Source organism: Colius striatus, chromosome 6 (assembly GCF_028858725.1).
Source record: "Colius striatus isolate bColStr4 chromosome 6, bColStr4.1.hap1, whole genome shotgun sequence".
Classification (NCBI taxonomy): Eukaryota; Metazoa; Chordata; class Aves; order Coliiformes; family Coliidae; genus Colius; species Colius striatus.
In genome coordinates this window covers 12617586-12643809 of record NC_084764.1, presented here as the reverse complement: position 1 = coordinate 12643809, position 26224 = coordinate 12617586, and the positions used below count along the sequence as shown (strand labels likewise).

Here is a 26224-nt window from a genome sequence, read left to right as displayed (position 1 = left end):
TTATACTAAAATCAAAAGAATTTTTTTAAATGAGTGACCACTGTAATGTTGTGTTTCACTACTGGCATTTTTTTATGTTGGCAGAACTCTTTTGGCCCTTGGATGTCACATTGTTCATGCTCATCCAGCAGCTGAGGAAGATCTTAAAAAAGTCAAACTTCCTAAAAAGTATGTACCTTATAACTATTATATATCACTATTATTTGTAACTGCAGGATATTAGTTAAATAAAAGTAAGGTCATTTTAAAAATACTTGATAGAACTCCATACCCAATACTCAACAGAGCAGATGGTTGATCCACTGCCTTGCCCATGATGATAGTTGACTATGAATATTGTTGTGTTATGTCATCTTGTGGAGTGATTCACAGAGCCATAAATATACACATACTGAAAGTCCATGCAATAAGATCTGTGTTACATGATACTCCAGAGTTAAAAGCAATTTTTTTTGTGGTTTTCTTTCTCATCGCAAAGAGCAGTATGTATATATATATATCTTAAATATCTTTAATATTTAATATATTTTATATATATTAAAAGTATAAAAAAGAATTTTATAAGAATTTCATAAGATGTTATAATACAGATCTTTTAAACAGAAATTACTTGAAAGGTTTGAATGACAAATAGAAAAAAAAGAGTACTCATTTAGTAACTATATGGTTTATTAGTAGCAACTGTTTAGGGATACATATACAGATTTGGGTAATATTTTATTAGATAGGATGCAAGGAGATGGAAATTCAGACTCTGCAAGAATACAGTTTGTATCATGGTCAATGACCAAATGCAATGTAGGATTTTTACAAAGAAATGGAAGAGTAGGAGATTGAAAAGTGACCCCCACCCTGTGAATGCCACATAGAAGACTTTTAAGTACTGGTCAGTGGGGAATCTTGACTCTGTTTGCATTTGTTGCCTTACAGTTACATGATGTCAAATGGATATAAACCTGCCCCTCTTGATCTTTCTGAAGTGAAACTGTTACCTTCTCAAGAATTTCTGGTTGACAAACTAGCAGAAAATGCACATAATGTCTGGGCAAAAGACAGAATAAAACAAGGATGGACCTATGGTATACAGCAGGTAAAAACTCTTTAAATGCATTTGAAATAAGTAAAAAAAAATTTTCATTATTTTGTTTTCCAGAACATCAGTTGGGAGAGTTAAAGAAGGGGATAAATACCTAATGTTGTCTACTGTCTGGAAAAGTTAGGTGGGATGGGGAGCAGGAAAAGAAACCTTGCCTATGCAAATCTGAGGAACTTGACAGACCTGCATGGCTGCAGCTGCAGAATATATAAAATATATTTCCATGCTTCTCTTTCATTATTGTCTTTTAGTTTTTTAACATTATTAACAGTCTTGCACTCATCAAAATCTTCTTCATCAATACTGTTTCTCTACTGTAATCTTAACATTTTTTTTCAGAACACACACTCTCTTGTTATATGAAATCTTTGTGATGTTTAAACAGTTTTCTTTTTTGATCTTTTTATAACCTCTTTTAGGATCTTAAGAACAAGCGTAATCCTCGGCTGGTACCATATGCATTATTAGATGAACGTACTAAAAAATCAAACAGAGATAGCCTCCGTGAAGCTGTTAGAACATTTGCGGGTTATGGTTATAGTATTGAGCCACCTGACCAAGAGATAAGTATGTACTTTCAATAAGAATCATGACCATTTTTTCCCTTAGTGTTGGGAGAAAAACATAAACCACTGAAATAGACAGGGAAAAGATAAGATTTTAATTAATAGTAGCGTATTTTTGCAGAGGATTTCAATGAAAGGTGCAAATATACATAGTAAATTACTTATGTATTACTTAGGTGCATTTTTTTAAATTAAATTCATTAATGATAATTCTACTTTCCCCGATTTTTTAGATTGAAGAAGATCTGGAATATTGGTGGACATACTGGTTTTCATTTGGAAATAAAATATGGGGTTAATTGAAAAGAAATGTATTACATGGTGTGCAGATCAGGTTTGACCAGCTCAAGTCAAATTCATTCTGTAAGAAGTAGTCAGTGTACCACGTTCAATAATTTTTTTAGTTGAAATCAGGAACAGAAATTTATTCTGAAATTCTTCTTCATATTTGTTACATTACTCTTTTTTACAAAAATCCAAACTGAAGCAAAAATTAATAATTAAAAAAAATCTACATGTATTTACTTGTGCAGGGAAGTATCTTATTGTATTTTAATACTGCATTATTGAATTGGATTGTATTGCATGTACTAATCTTACACTTCTGAGGTTTCCTTTACTCAATTTGGTGCTTGGGGCTTTTCAGTGAATGATACTTTGAAAAGTTCTGATCCTAAATACTGGATAATCACTCGTCCTATATGCAATTAGAATGTGCTAGCCTCTGTAGTCTGATTACAGTTCCTTCTTTCTTAACATGTACTAGGAAGTTTCTTAAACATGTGATGATAGATAGCGGCTGTCTTCAGAGATAAAAAACAGTAGGGACAGATAAAAAGGTAAACATTGGCAGTTATTGTTTCACCTAATTATAAAATATGGGGTATTTTTCTCTGTTTATTTTTATAGCTGACCAAACAGTGGAAAAAGTGAGCATTGACAAGATACGATTTTTCAGAGTAGAACGGTCCTATGCTGTGAAAACTGGAAAGTGGTACTTTGAATTTGAAGCTGTGACAGGTGGAGATATGCGTGTTGGCTGGGCCAGGCCAGGCTGTCGACCTGACATAGAGTTGGGAGCTGATGACCAAGCGTTTGTATTTGAAGGAAGCAAAGTCAGTACATCTTTATCTTTTTTAATCTATGAACAGACTTGCAGAGAATATTTGGTTTTGATCATTCAAATTATGCTAACAAAGGTGTATTGGTTTATATCTGTCTTTCTAGGATATACACAGCTGAGTAAAGAAGTCTGCCATAGGCATAAATAAAATACATCATTCGATTCCTCTTCTTTTTTTTTTTTTTTCTTAATAAGTGGTGTTTTACAAAAATTAAAGTTTCTTCAGTGACTGGAAGAGAGAACCACAGTTCTGTTTTCACTTTTCTGTCTTTTCTGCTTTCTCCATATTCTTTCTTCCTGGTTCTGAACTGCTGTTTGCATATTAGTGAAGTTAGAGTGCCTTAGTTTCTCTGTGTAAGATAACTAAGATCATAATTAATGATCTGAAAGCCATGATAAATACTATTTGCAGATTGCTTAGAAATCCTGGAAGGTATAATATTTGTTTGTTTTACTTTATTTATTTTAGCACAATGTTTACTTGGTTTTTGTTTAGGGCCAACGTTGGCATCAAGGCAGTGGATTCTTTGGACGAAGCTGGCAACCGGGAGATGTGGTTGGTTGTATGATAAACTTGGATGACAAATCAATTATCTTTACTCTGAATGGAGAGTTGCTTATAACCAGTAAAGGTTCAGAACTTGCTTTTGCTGACTTTGGAATAGAAAGTGGTAATTTTCTTTTTATAGTTACATGGTTACTAGAAGACAAAAAAAAAGTAAAACTTAGAAAAACTAATCTCCTGTAATGGTTTAGTGAGCTGAAAAAACTGTGTTTCACTGATGTGAGCCTTCCAACTGTGATACACATTAATTAATTACAAATTTTAAGAGCCCTTATATGACAAAAATTTATTTTCTTTTTTCCTTCAACCACAAGTAGATATTAATGGGATTTCAGCAATCAGAATGGGTAAATTTTCTTTGACCCTTGCTAGATTTACTCATATGACTGAAGTGGTATTTTTCAAGGTACTTGAAAAGTTACCAGAAGCTGAAGATGTAGCCTCTTATTATCTCACTGCAAGATACACATATTATATTCTGCCTTAAGAGAGCTTTTCTGAAGTGTTGAAGGCAAGAAAGTTTCTCCCTTAGAAGTTGAACTGTTGGCTTTTCCCCAGAGTTGATCTAAGTTCTGTTTCTTGAGAGGTGGAGAAATAATTTAACAGTCTTTCATTCCTATCTGTTGGCTGCTACACTATATAGAGACCGAAAGAATCTGGCCATAACAAAATGCTGGCATTGAAGAAGTGAGTATTTGTCCATCATAAATGAGGAGGGCTGAAGATTGGCAAGAAATTTATAGCTACTGATGACAAGCTGAATTTTAAACAGAACTACTGAGATTTGAAATTTCATTCCCCTCAGAGAGCATACTGAACATTTGTTAATAACTTTTATCTAGCCAAGGTTATCTTCCAGTGTCAAACTGCTTGATTAACGGCACATTTATTAGTCCAAAAAACTTCTAATCAATGAATAACTGAATTGAGCAAATCATGTTTTTTCAAATCTGATTGTCAAAACAACTACCTCTTGAAATGCCTTTTTTTTTAGTTTTTTTTCACAAATCGATTACTACTTGCTAGTAACAATTGTTAAACTGGACTAATGTTTAAGTAAATCGGATTGTGTGTGTCATGTCTATTTATCACCTAAGTCCTCAGGGTTTTTGGTAGCAATTGTATTGGATTTAGATATTAGTGTTTAAGGTGGCTCTAAATACTTGCTACTGTTATCACTTACTATGCATTACTTAAAAGAGATAAAGTTTAGTTCACATTAGGTAAATCCAAAATAAAATATTTGTGTTCTCCAAATAAATTACTGTTGGGATTTTTTTGTTGATTTTATTTTCTTTTCTTAGGTTTTGTTCCAATTTGTGCACTTGGTCTATCTCAGATTGGTCGTATGAACCTTGGAATGGATGCCAGTACATTCAAGTATTATACGATGTGTGGCCTTCAAGAAGGTTTTGAACCTTTTGCTGTCAACATGAACCGAGATGTTGCTATGTGGTTTAGTAAACGCTTACCAACATTTGTCAATGTGCCAAAAAATCATCCTCACATTGAGGTAACATTACATGTTAGGGAGACACCTGTTAATCAACTGTTTGTGTAGCAAGCTGAGACATTAAACCTTTACTAATACTTACTGTCATCAGATTATTTGTCATATAAATCTATTAAGTCATTCTTAAAAATTCTGGATGATCCTGTCTATCTCCACCTTAATTTATGGTAGTATTACCATTCATATGGATATATCTTTCTGTTCTATTATATATCTTTGTAATTTGTGTTGTTGTGGTTAGCTACTTGAAACATGTCAGTTGTTATTTCTTAGAACCATGTTTTTATATTCTATCTTACATTTGCTTTCACTTTGCTAAACATTATCTACTATATCTTTTTCTTAAATATCTCAAAAATTGTTAATCTGAATTCAGTATCACTTAAAGCAATGGAAATGTGAGCTAAACAGAGGTTGATTTAGTCCACTTTGTTAATCTGAGGGACATTTGAGTGTTCCCATGGTTGTCACTGAGTGACATCTCTTTCATTCTTATAATACACTAGTGATAGGAATTCCACAACTTCCTAATTCATCTACTGTAGCACAGAATAATATGTGCTATGTTTTGTATTAAATATTCCATATTAATATATTCCATAATAATAGATTTTGTTTTCTGGCCAATTTTTTACTATAATCCCTAGGCCATTTATTTTAATTTCCATGTTTAGCCACTTATTCCTCAATACTTGTCACATTTGAATATTTGAACATTTACTTCTTATAAAAAACAAACTTCACTAAATTCCAACTAAATTATCTCAGCAGTTTATAAGGATAATTTCAACTGTATTCTGGTTTTAAAAGCTTTTGTCATGTTCATATCACTGGTACTTAAATGATATTCAGTTTTCAACACAAGGGAAAATAATATCAGACTCAGACTTCATAGTGATCTTCTGAAAAATTCTAATTGATATTTCTTCTCATTATGGTAGAAAACTATGGATTCTTGTGAAGCAATTTTTCAATGTGAATTGGTTTAATAACATCTGATTTTTTTTTTTTAAATTGTATGGAACAACTTGAAAATATTTACTGTCATCAGGATATACTGAAGCTGTCTCTTCCCTTGCTCTTTAGGCTGGATTCCCTGTCAGAGAAGAAAGCTGCATATTTTTTAAATTAATTTTGAAAAATTTAAGTTAACTCCTCTTCAAGTTGCTTAATGAAAGTTTACAACATTTTTCTTGGAGTAGTATTATTTTAAATTTATTTCTACTATTTTTAGATATGGAGAATTGATGGAACCATTGAGAGTCCACCTCGGTTAAAAGTTACTCACAAAACATTTGGCACACAGAACAGCAATTCAGACATGATATATTGTCGTTTGAGTATGCCCATTGAGTTCCGCTCATCATTCAACTTCGGTATGGGTGTGGAAAATGCCCCATCTGATGTTTTTCTAAAGCGGTGAGACTTGTTTTAGTTATACGTTGTTGTTCCCTTAATGTAAATGTAATCTATTATTCTTAATTATTTTTCACTCGATTTCATGCTTGCTTTTGCACTGAGCACGCAACAGGGTGCATGTTACCGAGGTGGGTTTTTTTTCTTTGATTTAAACAAATTGATGACACAACTTTGCTATAGAGTGCTATATTCAGGTAAGAGAGGCATTTCTGAAGATGTGCGTTACGAGGTTTGTATTTATTCATTGCTAAGCAGCTGTCATCCTTTCAAAATCATTGGGATTTGAAAAGCACTTCAGCTAGTCTGGAAAACCAGCTCAGAATCCTTTGCCCACTGGATTAATGCTCATCCCCACTAGTTCATTGTTATTGGAAAAGTGACTAATCCCTGCAAAGATGATTGTGGAACAGAACTTTAAGGATACCAGATACTGCTAATTTCAGCACCTTGCAGCATTGCCTTCATCTTTACGTAATTACTCTAAATTTCTTAACTGCAATCAGTTATTTTGTGTGTCTGTTTGTATCCTGTACAGTCTTTGCACACTTAACTTAGTCAGGTATACTCAGCAAACATAAGTTAGCTTATAAATGTGCTTAGTTTAATAACCAGTGCTTTTTTTACTACATAACTTTTTGGTTTTAAACTAATTTATTGATTTTCCTTCATCTCTAGGAAGCATAGCCAAGAAATTGCTGCTCCTTCTACTACAGTAAGTAGATAAATTGAGATGTTTAGTTCTTTTTACTTTTTGAAGAAGATTTAATGATGTCAGCATGTTCATTAGAAACTGATCTTTTGAAAGAAGCCTTTTTAGTCATTTGCTATGCTATAATACTATGGGTACAAAATAATGCCCAGAGTTGTATGACTTGAGCCATAAACCACTAGTTTGATGGGGTTTTTTAATTTATGAGCATTTTAAATTACTTACTAAGTGAATGCGAAGTACTTTTATTAAAGTTTTATATATAAGGAGATTTTTTCAATCTCTGAGTATTCCATGATAACAGTTTTCTATTGCTAATGTATTCTTTTCCTCTTTTCAGTATTTTTATTCCCTACGGATATTTGCTGGCCAGGATCCATCCTGTGTCTGGGTTGGCTGGGTAACACCAGACTATCATTTTTACAGTGAGAATTTTGACCTAAATAAAAACTGTACAGTGACAGTAACTTTAGGTGATGAGAGAGGCAGGGTTCATGAAAGGTATGGATTTATTTAACCCTTATTAAAGATTGCATTTTAATACTGTTGTTCAAAAGTGAACTATTCACAAGCTTGATGATATTTTAAACATAATTTTTAACTAAAAAGATAATTTATTATTGAGTAGAAGTGATCTGTGCTCATTTATATGTTAATGTGTTTTACTTGTAAGTATGTTTATCATTAATATTCTATTTGAATATTTTGTGATGCTTCTGTTTCTTAATATCCATATTTGGTCACTGTAGATGAACCTGTTATTTGTTTTAATATATCTTACCTAAACACACAGAAGCATATAAATCATAATTGTAAAAGAAGGAAAAAAAGATGTGCATTTAATCTGATCTCTTACCCCAATGCTTAGATCATTTTTTAAAAAGAGGAGTCGTCAATGAGAAAACAAAACTAATAGCAGCATAAGCACCTGTAACTATTAGTCCATTGAAAAGTACATCTTGACTGAATACTTAGTCAAGTTAAGTCTGATCTGTGATTTCTTTTCTTTGTTCTTGGTGTTCTTTCAGTGTGAAGCGCAGCAATTGTTACATGGTTTGGGGAGGAGATGTAATTGCTAATTCTCAGAGATCAAGTCGAAGTAATGTTGATTTAGAAATTGGATGCTTTGTTGACCTGGCTACTGGAATGTTGTCATTCACAGCCAATGGAAAAGAGCTTGGCACTTGTTATCAGGTATTACCAGAGTTTCAGGAAGCTATCTAGTAAGCTGGTCATTTCGATGTTATTGTAAAATTGGTTTTTCTTGCTCAGAAATCTAACACAACACTATTTCTGTGACAATAACACATTTCTCTACATTACTCTGGTTTATCTCTCTTTTTCTCTCTCTTTTGTAAGGCCATATTTTTCCAAATTACAGTTGTTTCAAATGTTAAGGAAGTATTATCAGTAGATATGTTCAGAAAAAATATTGTTTTACTTCTCTGTTCTTAGTACTCAGAATGTTGATTTATAATGTTAACTATTCTGTAAAATATTTTTTGTCAACTAAATCTTTTATACAATACAGGGAAAATAATGATTTTAATTACCATAAGGTCAAAATTAGACTTTAGATATAGTAATTTTTGGATTGAGAAAATAAATTTAGTTACCAGCATTTGCTTCCTCTGCACATATCTATAATCTGGAGATCTTGTCTTTTGATAAGTTTCAAAACCCAAAATTCAAAAATGCAGTAATGTGCAAAGCCAAAATAAATGGGAGTGGGTCCTAAATGCTATTAATTTCCTCAAATTGCATAGTTGTTATGTGACTGGATCAGTAGCTGGCAGAGGTTGTCAACTCTGAATTTATTAGATTTGCTCTAAATACAAGATCAGTTGTCAGTAGTAGAATATCCACTATGGAAAGGACTATCCACTGTTAGGAACAATGCATTGCTTTCTTCTAATCAACAAATCTGTAATACAGATAAAACGTAAATGTTATTCAACTAAATCTAATGGAACCTTGTATACTGACTCTATTGAACGTGACAAGGTTGTACACAGCTTATAGTAGTGGTAGGATATGATCTAGCAGCTGTGATTTTGATGCATTTTGTAAGAGTGGTATGAGACTTCACTGCCAATATCCTGCAAGAAGAAAACAGAAGATGAAAGTACTTAAGCCACACTCTTTGGTGGTGGTTTAACTAGATAGAAATCAATGTGACAGCTTCTGAACATAACCATGGAATTTTGGAGGTTTGTTTGGTTTCATTTGTTGGGTTTTTTTCCCAGAATGCAATGAAATCTAGGAAAATATAGAAGTAGAAGATGCCTGTGACTTCTTTTAGTGTAAAAAACACTTTCTGGTTTTACTCTTATGAGGAATTTCAGTTAATGTAACTGTGTTATTTATAGTAGATTTAAAATGATCTTAGAAAATATAATTATTTCTCTTCTATTTTGTCTCTTTTCCATGGAAAAATACTTGGAGTTGCTTTTGAAAATGTTTTTCAATAGACCTCTTAGAACCTTGTCTATTGAAAAACGAGAACTTCCAGCACTTCCTCTAAAATTATAATGGTATATTCCAACAGAAGTGTTGAGTCTAAAGGTGAAATATTACTTATTTCCAGTAATTTAAATCTTCTATTTTTGGAAGCAGTGAAAATAGTCCTAGGTAAGGTTCATTCCTTGAATATTTTTACCAAAAAATAGAATCTTCAAAGTACTTTAGTTAATCTAGTCTGTTGCCCAAATTGCAGCAAATGACTGATATTTGTCAGGTCTAGAGGCTGCAGGATAACTGTTCTAAATTTGTAACCATTTGCACTTTCTCTTTGCACTACTCAAGCTAAGAAAACTGTACTCTGTTTTCTCAGCTTGAGTGGAGAGGCAATATTTGTATTTGTCATTCTAAGGGGCCTACAGGTCAACATATTGAGGATAATACATTAATTTTGCTGTAGTTGTTGATCTAGCTATTGAATGCATGGTAATATTCAGAAAAAAAAAAGCAAAACCAATTCAACTATCTGTAACAGAAAAGTAAATGAAAGTGTATGCATATAAATTGGAGATTTTATCATTAATTGTCAGCCCAATGTTAAGGTATTCATAGCAGAAACATGTTCTTAAAAATCGATTTACAAGATGTTATGGTTTCTTCTGAGTTACTCTGGTTTTCTGACCTACAAACAATATTAGAATTCATTTATTATTACTAGGAAATACTGTCAGACGCTGAGAATTATTTTCAAGCTTTATTGAAATAAAAGACTAATTTTATTAATAGTATCTTTCAATTTTGGATACATATTGTTTCTGTACTCAGGCTTATGGGGTTTTTTCTTGCAGAAAACTTAGAATGTACATACTTGCCCCTACATTATTTTGTCTGTTCCAATAGTCATTGTTAAAAAAAACCCCTCTGTTTTGCATATATATTTTTCAGTATCTCTTTTCATTTTGTATTTTTATCTTGTAGATATTTGAAATATTTTTAAAATCACATTATGTTTTGTAGCTGTTTTTTCATCTAAAAGAATATGGATTTTTAATTACTTTTTTGTGACAGTTTATTGTTTTGCAGTTTTTTAGTTTGTTTTCCTTAAGTTAGGAGTTGTACTCTTTCACAGCATGAGTATTGCAGTTGTACTTAGGACATATAATGCATATGCATAGCACACAGAATACACATTGATATGATTAAAATATTTAATTGAACTCCTGAAACCTTGAATTGATTGTATAGAGTGTATGTTTTGTACACCACCATGGTGCACTGAAGTCTTAATAATACACTATTCTAGAAGTATAGTTTAAATTCTTTTTTTCAAGACAGTAGGGGTGGGTAATCTTGCACAGAATTATTCCGAATGATCTGATATGGCTACACTGCCATGTACTTTGAGTACCTCTGTAAGGAGGAAGTGAGGACAATATAGTTGTCAAAAAAATTCCAAACCCAACCAGAACTGAGATTCAGTGGATTCACTGTGATTTTATAAAACTAGAGACAAATGCTAAGCCTAGAAATAGATCTTAGAAGTCTTTAAAAAATTACATTCTTCAATTTCTGGCATAAGGATCAGAAACTCAGTGATCATATTTGGAGATTTGCACTATCCTGATGAAATTTTATGCTCTTACCCTCTTCTAAAGATAGAACCCCTCGGGTTCTCTCTCTCTTAGATGTTTGGTTTTGAATTTGCTTGTTTGTTTTTAACATAAAATGCAAAAGATCTCAAAAAGATGTGTGGTGGCTTAAAAAACTGTATTCTACCCTTTGTCCGAGTTGGGGATGCTTTTCCTAGAGCAAGAATATGTATGTAGCTCTGAAGTGAATGAATTTTTAAGGAGCTACTCTAGAATGAGGTGTTATATTTGGCTACATTTGAGAACAATCACTATGTAATGTTACCAAAGTTCTTATAATAGGTATTGAGAGCACGTAAGGCAGCAGATACACCTTCCTGAAAGGTAGGTGTACCTATAAAAGTAACTAAGTAAATATCTTACTATACTAAAGGTAAACTACAGGGAGATACTAATCAACACTTTAATAAAGTGTCTGCAGTTATCTGATGATGAATTGTAAGCTATATAGTATTTATAATATTTATATTATTTTGATATATTATAGGGCTTTTTAATTAAAAACAATTAACCTCATTTCTTTTCTAGGTTGAACCAAACACAAAGCTTTTTCCAGCAGCTTTTGTGCAGCCTACGAGCACTAACTTGATTCAGTTTGAACTTGGTAAATTAAAGGTACAGAATAGTTTCTACAAAGATGCTTTTAAAATTCTGTTTATTTTCATAGAAATTCCTGCACAGTTCTATTTGTTTAGGAAGATTGACTGCATGTTGTGTCTTTTTATTTGGCTTCTACATTTACTTTTGTGTGTGCAATTATTATATGAAGTTAAAGGTTCAACAAATCAAAGCTATGCTTGTCAAACTAAAGTAAAGTTATTTGGGAGGAACACCCTTAATGCTGGGGGTTTTTTTAATGGATTTTGTTACTGCAATGACATATATGTCTCTAAGTTCTTTGCCACCAATAAATTATACTTCTTTTTGGTATTATAGGGTTATGTATAATTAGATGTTACAAAAATAATTTCAATACACTGATTTGTTTCAGAATACCATGCCTTTATCAGCAGCAATATTTAAAAGTGAAGAAAGAAATCCTGTTCCTCAGTGTCCCCCTCGCCTTGATGTGCAAACAATTACACCTGTTTTATGGAGCAGAATGCCAAACAGCTTTCTAAAAGTAGAAACTGAACGCGTCAGTGAACGTCATGGATGGGTTGTGCAATGTTTGGAACCTCTGCAGATGATGGCACTTCATATTCCAGAAGAAAACAGGTACATATGGAAGGACTTACAGTGATTTGATGTGAACATCAGAAAGCTGATGTGAATGCAGATATCTGAGTATTGGTTAAATCTGCACTGGAGAATACTAGGATTGTTTGGAATACTAGGATTGTTTAGAATTTATGATCTTATCTGCTACAGTATCAGATTCATTAAATTTAAGTAGATACAGGAGGCTGAATAATTTTAATGCTAGGTAATGACATTTGCATACATAAGATACAACATGACTATTGAAATAATGTCTTAAATGTCTAGGTCTTTAAATAAATTTTCTCATCTTGAAAAATAACAAATATAAAGAACATGCAAATACAATTTCACTGGTTTGGGTTTTTTTCTTTAATAAAAACATACCATCTATACCTGTTTCATCTGGTCTGAATTTACATTAACTCTTTATGTTCTTATCGACAAGATCCTGACTTAGATTTTCGTGAGATTTTATCTCCAGAATGAGGATCGTAAAGATATATCTGAATCTCAAATATCATAACCAGTGATAAACTATAAGCAAAAGTGTACCAGGAAGATAATTTAACTGCTGTACTTTTATCAGTTATTTTTCAACCATTTTTTAATCATTCCATAACCTATTCTGTTTAGCATTAATAAAAATGAATTCAAGAAAAAAGTTAAAAATACTGTGTTTTGTGAAAAAAAAAACCCATCTAAACAGTAATCCTCAATAAACTATAAAGACATTGTTCAGTGACAGTATTACTACAGTTTCATCACACCAAATACATCTTTTAAAAGCAAGCTCTAATTTACCTTAGCTTCCAGGGAAGCTTCTCTGTCTTTCATCTTTCTTTTTTTTCTATAGATTACTAGTTGTAAATAATCTCATCAAATTCTTATCAACATTTTGTGTGATTTAATGATTCAGATGTTAAGATTAGTCAGCATGAACTTTAATGGTTTAAAATGGTACAGACCAAAATGTGTAGAGATTATAGAACTTTTATTTTACAGAATTATTAACCATGAAATTAACTGGTGTTCTGTTTATTTCACAATAGATGCGTTGATATTTTGGAACTATGTGAACAAGAAGATTTGATGAAGTTTCACTACCACACTTTAAAACTCTATAGCTCAGTTAGTGCTCTAGGTAACACTAGAGTTGCTTATGCACTTTGTAGCCATGTGGATGTATCTCAGCTATTTTATACAATAGATAATCGATACTTACCTGGACTTCTGCGTTCTGGATTTTACGACTTGCTCATTAGTATTCATTTGGATCATGCCAAGCAAGCCAAGCTGATGATGAGCAATGAATTTATCATTCCAGTTACAGATGAAACTCGAACTATTAAATTATATCCCAATGAAACAAAGAAGCATGGTTTACCTGGAGTAGGGCTTAGCACTTGTCTGAAACCAGGCTTTAATTTTTCTACTCCATGTTTTATTGTGACCAGTGAAGAATGGCAGACATCCAGCCCAGAGATACCCCTTGATACACTTAAATCCAAAGCCATAAGTATGCTAACGGAGGCGGTACAGTGTAGTGGTACTCACATACGAGACCCTGTTGGAGGACAGGTTGCATTCCAGTTTGTTCCTGTTCTTAAACTGATAGCAACATTGCTCATAATGGGGGTTTTTGATGATGATGATGTGAAGCAGGTGTTACTCCTCATTGACCCCAATGTGTTTGGAGATCACAAGGAAGAAATAGAAAAGAGGACAGAGAAGGAAGAAGTTACACAAGTTGAAGAAAAAGCTGTAGAAGCTGGGGAGAAAGCAATAGAAGAAACACAAGCTCCTGCAAAAGGCTTATTGCAGACAAGATTACCAGAATCTGTTAAGCTTCAGGTAACTAATATAAAAGTCTTACATAGGTTCTACTGTTAATGAGAGAAAGGTACTGCATTTTGTCTGTCCTCTAGTTTGTAAGATTTGAAGTCCTGAAGATTTTTAATCCACTTTGCCTTATGACCTCACATTAATAATCAAATTTGACAATGTAATTCTTTCCACAGGTGTCTACACTTCCAACCTAAACTATTCTATTCTTAGTCTATGATTTCTACCTATTTTGCATGCATGGAGTGAAAGAGTGTGAATACAATATATATTATTATTGATCAGATGATAAAATTATAGATTTTTCACCTTCACAGTGTTAAAAGAAAAATACGGGAAAAAAGTCTCTCATTTTCACTATCTGTTGCAGTGTGTAGCATCCACTTCAATTCTGCCCCAATTAGTCTTTTTAATTTTCTTTTAACTCTGGTTTTTGTGTCCTAGATGTGTTATTTACTCAATTATTTCTGTGACTGTGAGCTACAACATAGAGTGGAAGCAATTGTGTCATTTGCAGACCATTATGTATCAAAATTGCAATATAATCAGAAATATAGGTACAATGAACTCATGCAAGCCTTGAACATGTCTGCTGCTTTAACTGCCAAGAAAACTAAAGAATTTCGGTCTCCTCCTCAGGAACAGGTAATATTAAACAAATGATTGAATCTAAAGATTAAAAAACATTCATTGTAATTGTAGGATTTCTCAAAAGTAATGACTTAGAATTTTGCCACAACTTAGAATTTTCATATGGAAAAATTTAACATTACTGCCCAATGCTGAGGAGCTGTTTCATCCAGATCTGCAAGATGAAAATAGTTTGATAATTTGAGTTGCTAAAGGTTAGCATGAAGTTAGTGTTGTGCTGACTATCTATTTGTCAGAAATAGCCTTTTCTATGTCCAGGGAATAGCTTTATAAATAGGTGTAACTGTATTTTGATGTTAATTCTAATTAAAGCTTTCAATATGCCATTGCTTTAGTTTTCCTTTAAGCCGTGTTAGAAACACATAAGTTAATTTGATTATAAAATTAAAATTAAAGAGGTTATATATTACAGAATATATTTTAGGCTCAGTGTTTAACTATGTTTTAATTCCCTTAAAGATTAACATGTTGCTGAACTTTCAACTGGGAGAGGACTGTCCCTGTCCAGAGGAGATTCGTGATGATTTATATGAATTTCATGATGATCTTCTAATTCACTGTGGTGAGTGGCAAGGTTTTATTACTTTTTTTTTTTCTCTTGACATTTCATGTGAAAAAAGACCAGTTAAAAAACATACTAGTATGTGGGGGTTTTGTTAGATGTATTGCTATCTATGTGATGACTTTCCTGACAGATTGGAGCATATATTACAAAAAATATGAGAAACCTGTGTATGGTTTTGAGTTTCATAGTTATATATTTACTCAGTATTATCTGATATTATGCTGTTTATGTATCAATTTTACACTTAATTGGAAAACATAAAAATCAATTCAAACAAGAAGATTGGATTACCTTCGAAGTTTTATAAAGGCATGTATACGTGTATAAGCAGGTAAAAGGTACTGAAAGAACATTCAATGTTCTGCTGTTGCTTTAGTGTAGTTTTATGGTGTATGCATATCTGTGATGGTCAATCATTATAAAATACTATTACTCTGCAGATTACAGCTCAAACTGCCCCAGTCATTGAATTTTAATTTCCTTAGAGTGTCCTTAAGGGTGAGTTATATCATAAACCCTGTGCAATCCGTGTGAGTTAAGAAATCACATTTTATAAATATTATGCCAAAATCTTGTGTTAGTCCATTGAGATCTTAGCCCAACCAAAACAATCATAGAATTATTAATCCATTTACAATGATACTAACATTTATAGTCTGAGATACCCAGTTCTTACTACTTATTCTTAATAATTATGCAGTTAAAACTGTTTTACACAAGCTTTTTCACATATACCTACTCGGTAGATATATTGGTAGTCACTCTTCCAGTGCACTTCTTGGTCTTGTGGTTGACAACACCCATCTTGTTTCAGAAGAAGGGAACAGGGTCGTTGTAGTGAATTGACAGCATCTTAGTTCTTCCCTGGGAAGAGCATGGAAATCTTAATAGTTTCTTCTTCCACCTTCTGTCGCTTTTAAATGCTAACTAATACAGTCTGCTAGGTCTTTCTTCACTGGTTAACTGTAAAACCAGTTTAACTCAGTTCACAAAATGCATTCTTTTAGTGACCTATAATTAACAGATTGTGATTTCTGTTTGTAGCCATAGTGCCTCCCATACTATTCTGTGCTTATATTGTGAAGACTTCTTTTATAATCTTGTGCTGCTATTTCTGGGTACCCTATTATAATTTCCAGCAATCATCAAGCTGTTATTTTGTGATGAGGCAATTACTGATTTTCTAATTACTTCAGCCTTATCCTCAGCCAAAGATGAGTAGGTCAGTGGGTATCTAGGTCGTGTTTCATCAGTATACTGTATAAGACAGTATTAGAAATCCTTAAAGTCAAGTGTGTTGGTTTAGCCCTCCCTGGGTGCCAGGTATGCACCAGGTCATTATATCACTCCCCTTCCTAAACTTGACAGGGGAGAGAGAGAAATATAACAATGGACTCATGAGTCGAGATAAGGACAGCAATTAGTATCATGGGCAAAACAAACTCAGCTTGAGGAGAAATGGTTTGATTTATTAATGAGCAATCAGAACAGAACAGGAAAAATAAGAAATAAAACCAAATCTTAAAACACCTCCCTCCACCTATCCTTCTTCCCAGGACCCTCCTTCCTTTTAACCCCAGTGGTACAGGGGATGAGGGTTGAAATCAGTTCATTATAGATGGACTTTGCTGCTGCTTCTTCTCAGGGGGAAGCCTCATCACACTTCCCCCTGCTACAGTGTGGGGTCCTTCCCACAGGAGACAGTCACTCACAAACTTCTCCAGCATGAGTCCTTCCAATGGACTACAGTTTTTCATGAACTGTTCAGGTATGGGGCCTCCCGCAGGGGCAGTTTGTCACACCCTGCCCCAACGTGGGTCACCTACCAGGAGAAAAGTTCTTAAGGAACTGACTGCTCCAATGTGAGTCCCTCACAGGATCACAAATCCTGACAGCAAACCTGCTCTAGCATGGGCTTCTCTCTCCACGGGCTCCCAGGTCCTACCAGGAACTTGCTCCAGGGTGAGCTTCTCACAGAGTCACAGCCTCCTTCAGGCATCCATCCACTCCAGTGTAGGATCCTCCATGGGCTGTGAGTGGATCTCTGCTCCCCAGTGGCCCCCATAGACTGCAAGTGCACAGCTGCCTCACCGTGATCTTCACCACAGGTCACGGAGAAGTCTTTCTTTCAGGGCCTAAGCACCCTCTTCCCCCTCCTTCTCCACTGACCTTGATGCCTGCAGAGATGTTGTTTTCATAATATCACTTCCTGCTGCTGCCATTTTACAACTGCGCAACAACTTCTCAAATACATTCACAGAGATGTTACCTCAATCACTAATTGAGCAGCTCTTGATCAGCAATTGATTCATCTTAGAATTGATTTGCATTAGCCCTATCAGCTACAGGGGAAGCTTCTGGCAGCTCTTTGTTTAAGGAAGCCCCTCTTGTAGCCCCTCGCTACCAAAAATATGGCCCAGACAAAAGCACTACATCAGGATTCTTAAGAGTAGCTACATTAAATTTGGAAATCTAGTTGGTTTAATGTAATTTGACTTTGACAATTCTGTGTTGATTGTTTTTCATCCTTGCTTCTAAGTGCTTACCAAATACTGTTTCTTTCATTCCAGCATTTTTGTTAGAAGCATTAAAGTGAAGAGTTAATTCTTTTAGCTACCTCTCTCCCCATTTTTCTTTAAATAGATACCATCACCTGCATTATTCAGTCCCTTAACACTTGATCTGACCTCTGGTTTTAAAAGATCAAGCCTATTTGGCATGAGAGAGTTCTCTGAGACTCCAGGATGAAGATTATGGAAAGCCAGCTTTCTTGGAAATATCTTAACTCTGCTTATTTTACCTTGAAGTCTTGTTGCTGATATTGAGTTACTTTAGCTCCAGATCAATCTTTTATCTTTTCATGAGGTGGAACCCTACTGATTGTAGGTTTTTTTCTTCTTACGGGTGTACAATTATTAATGTTTACTACATCAGAAATTAGTTGAATGAGAGAGAGAACTGGAGACAAAGAAAGCATAGTCTCGTTATTAAAATAGTTTAATGATCCTCAGGATTCTAAGCAAAACCATATTCATTACTTTGTACAGATTTACCATAAGTGGTCGCTGCGGATAAGTACTCCTCATTATCTGTGTCCTGACTTAGTCCTGAAAATCAGTACCAAGCAACCACAGCGGCAGATAAAATGAATAGGAATTATGCTTGGAATATTTAATCAGGTTTTTTATACTAAGTGTGCTTTGGTCTAAGTGGAAAAATATGTATGCAATCAAATAATTAAAGGCTGCTTCAAAGTGTATTTATGCAAATAGTCTGAATTAAAGTTACTGAGTCAGTCTTAATCCTACCATATCCTATCTGTGAATGGTTAATTTTGCAAGCAAAATAATAGTTCTCTGTCATAATTTTGTGTGCAATTTTTCATTTATAAAGAAAGCCAATAAATTTATAATGGATTTTATTATATAATATAAAATTGACACTGGGATGGAACCATCCATTGCAGTGCACAGACCTCTGCCACTTGAATTAAGTGATCAGCCAGTAGCAATGTGAAATGGTCAGCTTCTAAATGGGTTGCAACTCTGGAGGATGCAGAATGAATAATGAACAAGATAGGAGACCTCATTTTTTCCAGTATATTGGTCTTAACCCATCATACCAGTGCTTTTTGTCATCTGTCCATTTCAGCTTCTCAGGACTTCTCCCAGTGTCTCTCTCTTGCTTCCAGGATCTAGGGGTTTTTTTGATGTTAGATGTCCTCTTGGTTTCCTTATCATCCTTATTTGCTTTCTCTTTTCTCACCTTATTGGATGCATTTCCTGTTCTTACCTTTTCCAGACACTTGACTGTAGCCTTCCTTCATTCTTAGCTTTTCATTTTGTCTAGCCAGTCCCATTTTTCACTTTCCTTAAATTCCATACATAGTCACCACTTTCAGTACCTAGTTATCTTAGTCTCTCCAACTGTCTCTGTTCTTCTTAGACACAACTTTAACTCCTTCCTCATGGTAGCTGACAGTGTCAAAGTTTCTTCAACCTGACACCACATTTCAGTTCTTTTTTGCCTATATTATTATTATTTTTTAAATACCACTTTTAGCTTCTGATGTTTGTTCTTTTCCTCCTGCTCTAACTTGTATCTCTTTACTATTCTGTCTGGAAATATTTTTCTTTTCTCAATTTCACTTTGACTGTCAGCCAAATAGCAAAACCTTAACATTTCAGCTCAGCAACTTAGCTCTGTTCTGAAGGGAACCTGCTTAGATGTTCTGTGCATCTGCACATAACATGTCATATGTGATCTCCACTAAGAGGTATGACAAGTTTGAAATAATTTTGAATGGTTGTGAAGCAATGTAGTTAACTGAACAGTATTAAACTACCTTGTACGATGACATCCCATCTCATCATATAGGTTTTTATGACTGCTAAATATCTCAACTGAAAAATTGTCAATTGACAATATATTGTGAGATACAGCCTTGCATTTGTTCCTTTAGCTTACATTCTAATAAGAAACAAAGGATCACATATTTAGTCAAATAAGACTCTGAGTCAAAATTAATTGCTATAGTAGAATCTTTGAAAAATGTCATCTTTTTGTTGTAATACTGAACAAATAATGCTGTAAATCTCAGTATAAGAAGTATGTGTGCTGAAATAAACATAATCTGAGGGGTGCTACTGTTGCTAACCTTTTAAAGCTGATGGCCTTACTACATTTTTCCTTCCTGTAAGAAATTTACTGATTAAAAAAGTTCCTGTTAGATGTTCTGTTAGTCTTAAAAAATTGAAGGAATTAATCTTCAAAGGTTACATTTTGTTTCTAATCAGTTTTACTGTGTCCTAAGGTATTCCACTAGAAGAGGAGGAAGAAGAAGAGGAAGATTCCTCCTTGACTGGCAAGCTCCGTTCATTAATGTACAAAATCAAAGGTCCACCAAGAGCAGAAAAAGTAGAACCCAAAGAGGAAGAAGAGAAAACTCCCAGTAAGTTTTCTTTCCACATAAATACTTCTGTAAAGCAAATGTTAAAGGTTTATGTGGTCAACAAGAGTGTACTTTCTTATAAAACTCTATAGCAGACTGAAGGAGGAGACTACTTCTTGAAGTTCCTTCTGCCTCATAGTACAATTATCCTACAAACTGAATATCTTAGCTGCATTATTAAAAAGTGTGGAAGATTTTGGATCCATATAATTAACTCTGGGATTGAAAATTCACATATTCTTTACAAGGAAATGTAAAAAGTTAATTAGAGCACAATAATCTAGATTGAAACATTCCAAACTGGAGATATATCCCTTTACCTTCTTTTTATTTTTAAATGCAAAAACTTTCTTATTCACAGATTAACTCAATTTTTTTTGCCACCTAAGAACTGGTATGCACCTCAGTACCGAGATATAGAAGACAAAATTGGTTTACAGTTCTTGGTTTCTGTATAAAAAGGAATGGCTTTCACTTGACGATGGTGATTAAAACCTAATAACTCTCATTTACCTCAAGCATCCCATACATGTACATATACATGTATCTCCATACAATATAATTTCTGCATTTAAAGAAATATTCAATCTATTTGAATAATTAAACAGAAATAACATCTTTATTTTTACAAGTACAAATTCTGTATAGAATTCTGTTTAGCACTGGAACAGGCTGCCCAGGTAGGCTGTTGAGGCTCCTTCTCTGGGGACATTCAAAACTCACCTGAACTAGTCCCTGTGTGACCTACTCTATATTCTCCTGCTTTGACAGCGGGGTTGGACTAGATGAACTTTTGAGGTCCCTTCCAGCTCTTAGTATTCTGTGATTCTGTGTATGATAAATACTTCATTAAACAGGCTTTTGAGTATTTAGTACTGCTATTTTTTATTCTGCTCTTTGCTTCTACAGATCTTTAACCGGTGTCTCTAAAATCAGAGGGCAGAGAAAATTGCTGTCTAGATATCATTTTTGCCTGAAAACTTTTCCCTATAGTTTATTAATCTCATCCTTTACAGTGAGCTTTCATGTTGCTTAAATATGCATGAAAACAGATTTTATGTAACAGATTTTTAATGGTCCTTTCTTCAGCAGAATGCTATATACTATATCTCTCTTCAGGTATTTATTTGTACACATTGATGAGATTGCCCCTGAGCCTTCTTGTCTTTCAGACAATCTAAGCTCTTTCTTGGTTGATGCTGAGCAGATAGGTTTATGAACTTTCTTCTTAAAAAGACTTGACACTACATGTTGCAAGGCAAAGTGAAGGTTGTTTGGACTTGGTTCACATGATCTATCAGCTGCTAGCAGATTTTTGCATTTTCTATATTGCATTAAAGAAAGCTGTGCAAAGCTGGACAGATGCTAAATGAAAGCTTTTACCCTTGAGTTAAAGTTACTTCTTGTAAGAAACACAAATATCGTTGGATTAAAGTTATTCTACACACAGAGGAATGATGGATAAACTTAGCACTGTAATTCATAGTTTTTGTAACACTAAAGGTGGAAAGTGTGTCTTTTCTGTAGAAGAAAGTTTTCTTCACATTCTTGCAATCAGATTCAGAAGTGTTTTCCAACAAATATTTAACACTTAGAGACTGCAATATGTTTTGTGATATACCTTTATAGAGTGGAAGTAAAAGAACTTTTTTTTAACTGCATTTAATAAATTTTAACTTTGAAGTGCTGCCAGAGCTTATACTAAATGCTGTGCTATATATGAAACTTTTTTGCTTCTCTGAAATGCTGGATTTTCAGAGAAACCAGGCATGTTTATAACCACAGAGGAATATCATATAGTAGCCAGTCATTTCTTCATGATGCTTTGAGGAATACTGTTTAGTTGGTTAATCAAGTTAAGAGGTAATGTACATGAATTAAGTAATTGGTTCCTACATGCAGTCGTTTTACCAATAGAAAGCTGAAAGTAGACTTCTGCATGTACTGCTGGAGTCTGAAAGATACTCTGCTTTTAATTAAAGGAAGCACTGAAACAAAAATCTTACAGATACCTTCCTCTAATGTTTCTTGCAGAGGTTAGTTCCAACATCTTTGCTATTTGAGTGCAAAACAGAGCCTGTTTGTAAATGGAAGACAGGAAAGCCCTACATCTTGAAGTTATCTCAGGTTCTGTCTGCTTCAGCTGAGTAGCAATTTGTCATTATTATTTAATCTGTGCAATATTTCATTATGCATTTTGAAGTATATTGTTCTTTTGGCTTTACTTCATCTGATTATTTATTATAGCTGGTTCTGTTAGTGGTAGTGAAGGACTAAGAGCAAAACAAAGTGTTCATGTTCTTTCCTACTACTACCTCTTCTCAGGGTACATACACATCCAAACACTGGAAATCACAGTCTTTCTATTTTGAGCAGTGTTCATGCATGTATGCATTATCATACATATTCTCTAACACAGTATGAGTGTTTATGGTCTGCATAGGTGAAATTAGGTTTGTGCCTGCAGTTCCTCTACCAACCACATGAGCATTTTGTTGAGTCTCTTTGAGCTACTCATCTACCTTTCACTGCCATGTATTACCTCCAGTCAAGTTGATGTGCAGTGTATGTCTCTGAAATTTTGCCATAATGTCATATGTTTATGAGTTTTCAATCCCTAGGAGTTACTATGAAATAATAATTAAGGCAAAAAGCCAAATTCCTCCAGGTTGTCAAACATATTTTTTTGTGAGGTTTCTCATTGCCTTTGCAAATTGATATTGGGTTTTGCCAGGATCCAAATATCATGTGGAGAATTGTGCAAGTGACTTAGGGCTGGTCTTTTAACAAACAATGGTAGTAAGTGCTCCTCTACTATTTCCAATTTGCTCTGTTTGGCAATAGGTCCTTGTACAGGCCTGAAATAGTTTAATTTCAGACTTGATCATTTTATTGAGAGTTACATGACATTACATAGCAATGCTATTTTAGAACTTGGTACACCTCTTAAATTATCTACTTGTTCTGAAGAGAGTTCGTTCTGCCCTGAAAGCATATTTTAGCGTGTTAAGCTTGGTACTAGGTTGTAAATACATTGAATCTTAGAATAATATCACTTGCTTCATGAAAAAGGGGTTTAGTCTCCTGTCATGGTTTGGCCCAGCTAGCACAGCAGCACCACAACAGTCTCTCGCACAGTGCCCCCATTCACCCCCACCCTCGTTAGGATGGCAGAGGCCCCAGCAAAATGGGAGTAAAAAGATAACCAAGGTTGTTGTGGATTAAGACAAAGACAGGGAGGGCTCACTGCCAATTACAGTTCCAGGCAAAACAGACTCCAGTACTCGACTTAGAGAGGAAAGTAGGAAAGTTTATTCTACAAGAAACAGAATGGAATAAAAGCAAAAAGGGAGTAGGATGATGAGAAAATTACAACCTGCACTTTAAGATCTCCCTCTCCCATCCCTCTTTTCTTCCCAGGCCCAACTCACTGCTCCCGATATCTCTACCTCCTCCCTCCAGAACAGCTCAGGGGGGCAGGGAATGGGGGATGTGGTCACAGATGGGCTCTGCTGCTTCTGACTTCTCAGATGAGGACAACTCCTGACATTCTTCCCCTGCTCCAACATGGGGTTCTTCCCCCGGGACACAGTCCTTAACGAAATTCTCTGGTGTGGGTTGTTCCCAACAGCTGCGGCTTCTGCTGATACAGGGTCCCTCACACAGTATGCAGTCCTTGGTGAATATCTCAGGCATGGAAATTGCCACGGTTGCAGTTTCTGCAGTTATAGGGTCTCTCTCTCAGGACAAGGCCTCTTCTGGGCATAAATTTAATGAGCTGCTTTGTCGTGGGTTCCTCCCCACAATTACAGCTGTGGATTTTGGGTCCCTTCCTCAGGACAGTGCCTGCCCCAGCAATAGTGATAAAGGGTCCCTCCTTTGGGACACGGCCTCTTTCGGCCATAGTTTTAAAGAAGAAAATCACTGCTCCTGGCTTGGGGTCTGTAGTGAAGTGATTGAGTCCCTCCCACGGGACACAGCCTCCTCCGGCCATAGTCACTGTCCCTGGCTCAGGGCCTTTAATGAAGTGAATCTCTGCCCCTGGTCCAGAGCCAGCTTTAGCAAAACGAGTCTCTGCCTGTGATACAGGGTCATTATCAAAATGAGTCTCTGCCGCTGATGTGGGGTCTTTAAGGAAATGCAAATAAACCTCAGCTTCACCAGTCCTCTCCGTAGAATGCAGGGGAGTCGCTGCTCCAGCACACCTCCTCCTCTCTTTCATCACTGACCTTGGAGTCCACATCGTTGTTTCTCTCACTGTTCCTACTACGTACACTACCACCAGCCAGAAGAAAAAGAAAGGGGCAGAAGGAGGAAGAAATGGGAAGAAAATGGAGGAAGAAACTCCTCTTCTGGCTTCTTCTTAAAAAGTGGTTGTGGAGGCATCTAATTGGCTCAGCCCTAGAAGTGAGTCTGGCTCAGAGCTGGGGAGAACTGTGAGCAACTTCTTACAGAAGCCATCTTTACAGCCCCTTCCCCCTTACCAGAAAAGGCTGTCATGTCAAACCATGACATCTCCAATGACTCATCTGTTAGCATGTTTCCTTTTTAATAGTAGAAGGACCTACTCGGTATCTGAGAAACACCATTTCTTCCTCAGGCTTCATATGGATTCTGTTCTCATGATTCAGGAAGCATTCACTCCTAAAGCCCCAGGGCACATATCGTTTGGTCTTTGGAACAAAGCAGTTCGTGTGTTTCATATGCTGGAACTTTGAGTCAAATGAAATGCAGGTTGGACAATTTACAAGTGTCTGTTTTTCTAGAAATCTCAGATAATCTATTTAGGCTTTGGCTTCTTACTTGGAGTGATGCACAGTAAAAATATGCATGTGGATGAAGTAATTTAAAGGACAATAAAAAATTATATAATGATTATAATATAATATATTATTGACTGTAATTGGAGACTGGGAGATGTGTATTTCATTGGCACATTTCTTTATTTACTTTCCAGAAAATTTGAAATTCAATAAGTGAAAAGAAATGAGTTCCTCAGGGTACCCTTGGACTCTTATATGCATGAAGAAGGGTGGTGGTGTGCATGTCATGTACCTATTGCCAAGGCTAAAAGTCTCTAACCTTGAGCATCTGGTCATACATATTCAGGATGTTAACATTCATAGGAAGGAATTATTTTCTACAAATAAATTTTCTTTTCCTCATATCTACTCTACTGTACAAATGGACTTTTATCTCAGGAAAAGAATGCCAACAATTTTAATTACTGTTAATAATAAATCAGTAAAATTTATTTTCCAAAAAAAGTTAGAACGCAGAGAATAAACACATAGAGGCAGTAAATTAGTGTTAATTATGAAGATAGGACTTCTGCAGGTGTCAATCTAGAAAAAACATATCTGTGGGGGCCTTGTCATACAGCCTTGAAAGACTGTTAAGGCACAGCAATATTTTGTTATAACTCGAAAACTGAAAAAACATTAACAATTATTTTAGCTGGTTATCAATGACAGTGTTCAAATTGCTCCCTGTTTCTGTTACAGGTTAGTCTGCCCTTCGCCTCTAATGCATGTTTAAGGAAAAAAAAAGTATGCAATTGTAGCATTAAGTTGAAGAATCATAGATTGTGTCCTCTGAGCCTTTGATTCTTAGAGTGCTGCTTACACTGAAACCACAGAATGTTAACTTATTAGCTTCTACTTACAATAGACATCCTGCTGGTTGCAGTACAGCACATTTGTGAGCTGGAACATAAGAGGTTCTAAAGAAATACAAGGAATAATTTATTCACTCTGAGGGTGACGGAGCACTGGAACAGGCTGCCCAGATGGTTTGCGGAGTCTCCTTCTCTGGGGAAATTCAAAACCCACCTGGACGAGTTCCTGGGTCACCTACTGTATGTAGTCCTACTCTGGTAAGGAGGTTGGAATAGATGATCTTTTGAGGTTCCT

The 26224-nt window shown here is 34.9% G+C and overlaps 1 protein-coding gene across 1 annotated transcript in view; it reads left to right on the top strand.

Annotated features, from left to right (window-relative positions):
* RYR3 (ryanodine receptor 3) overlaps positions 1 to 26224 on the top strand; it is a 184628-nt gene that overhangs the window by 46461 nt on the left and 111943 nt on the right. The window contains exons 23-38 of the mRNA XM_061998183.1: positions 85 to 168; positions 931 to 1090; positions 1516 to 1663; positions 2572 to 2777; positions 3282 to 3456; positions 4655 to 4863; positions 6098 to 6282; positions 6958 to 6994; positions 7332 to 7492; positions 8020 to 8185; positions 11629 to 11715; positions 12092 to 12318; positions 13353 to 14154; positions 14590 to 14790; positions 15256 to 15358; positions 20175 to 20312. Coding sequence (XP_061854167.1) covers positions 85 to 168; positions 931 to 1090; positions 1516 to 1663; positions 2572 to 2777; positions 3282 to 3456; positions 4655 to 4863; positions 6098 to 6282; positions 6958 to 6994; positions 7332 to 7492; positions 8020 to 8185; positions 11629 to 11715; positions 12092 to 12318; positions 13353 to 14154; positions 14590 to 14790; positions 15256 to 15358; positions 20175 to 20312 — 3089 coding nt within the window. The remainder of the gene's footprint in view (positions 1 to 84; positions 169 to 930; positions 1091 to 1515; positions 1664 to 2571; positions 2778 to 3281; positions 3457 to 4654; positions 4864 to 6097; positions 6283 to 6957; positions 6995 to 7331; positions 7493 to 8019; positions 8186 to 11628; positions 11716 to 12091; positions 12319 to 13352; positions 14155 to 14589; positions 14791 to 15255; positions 15359 to 20174; positions 20313 to 26224) is intronic.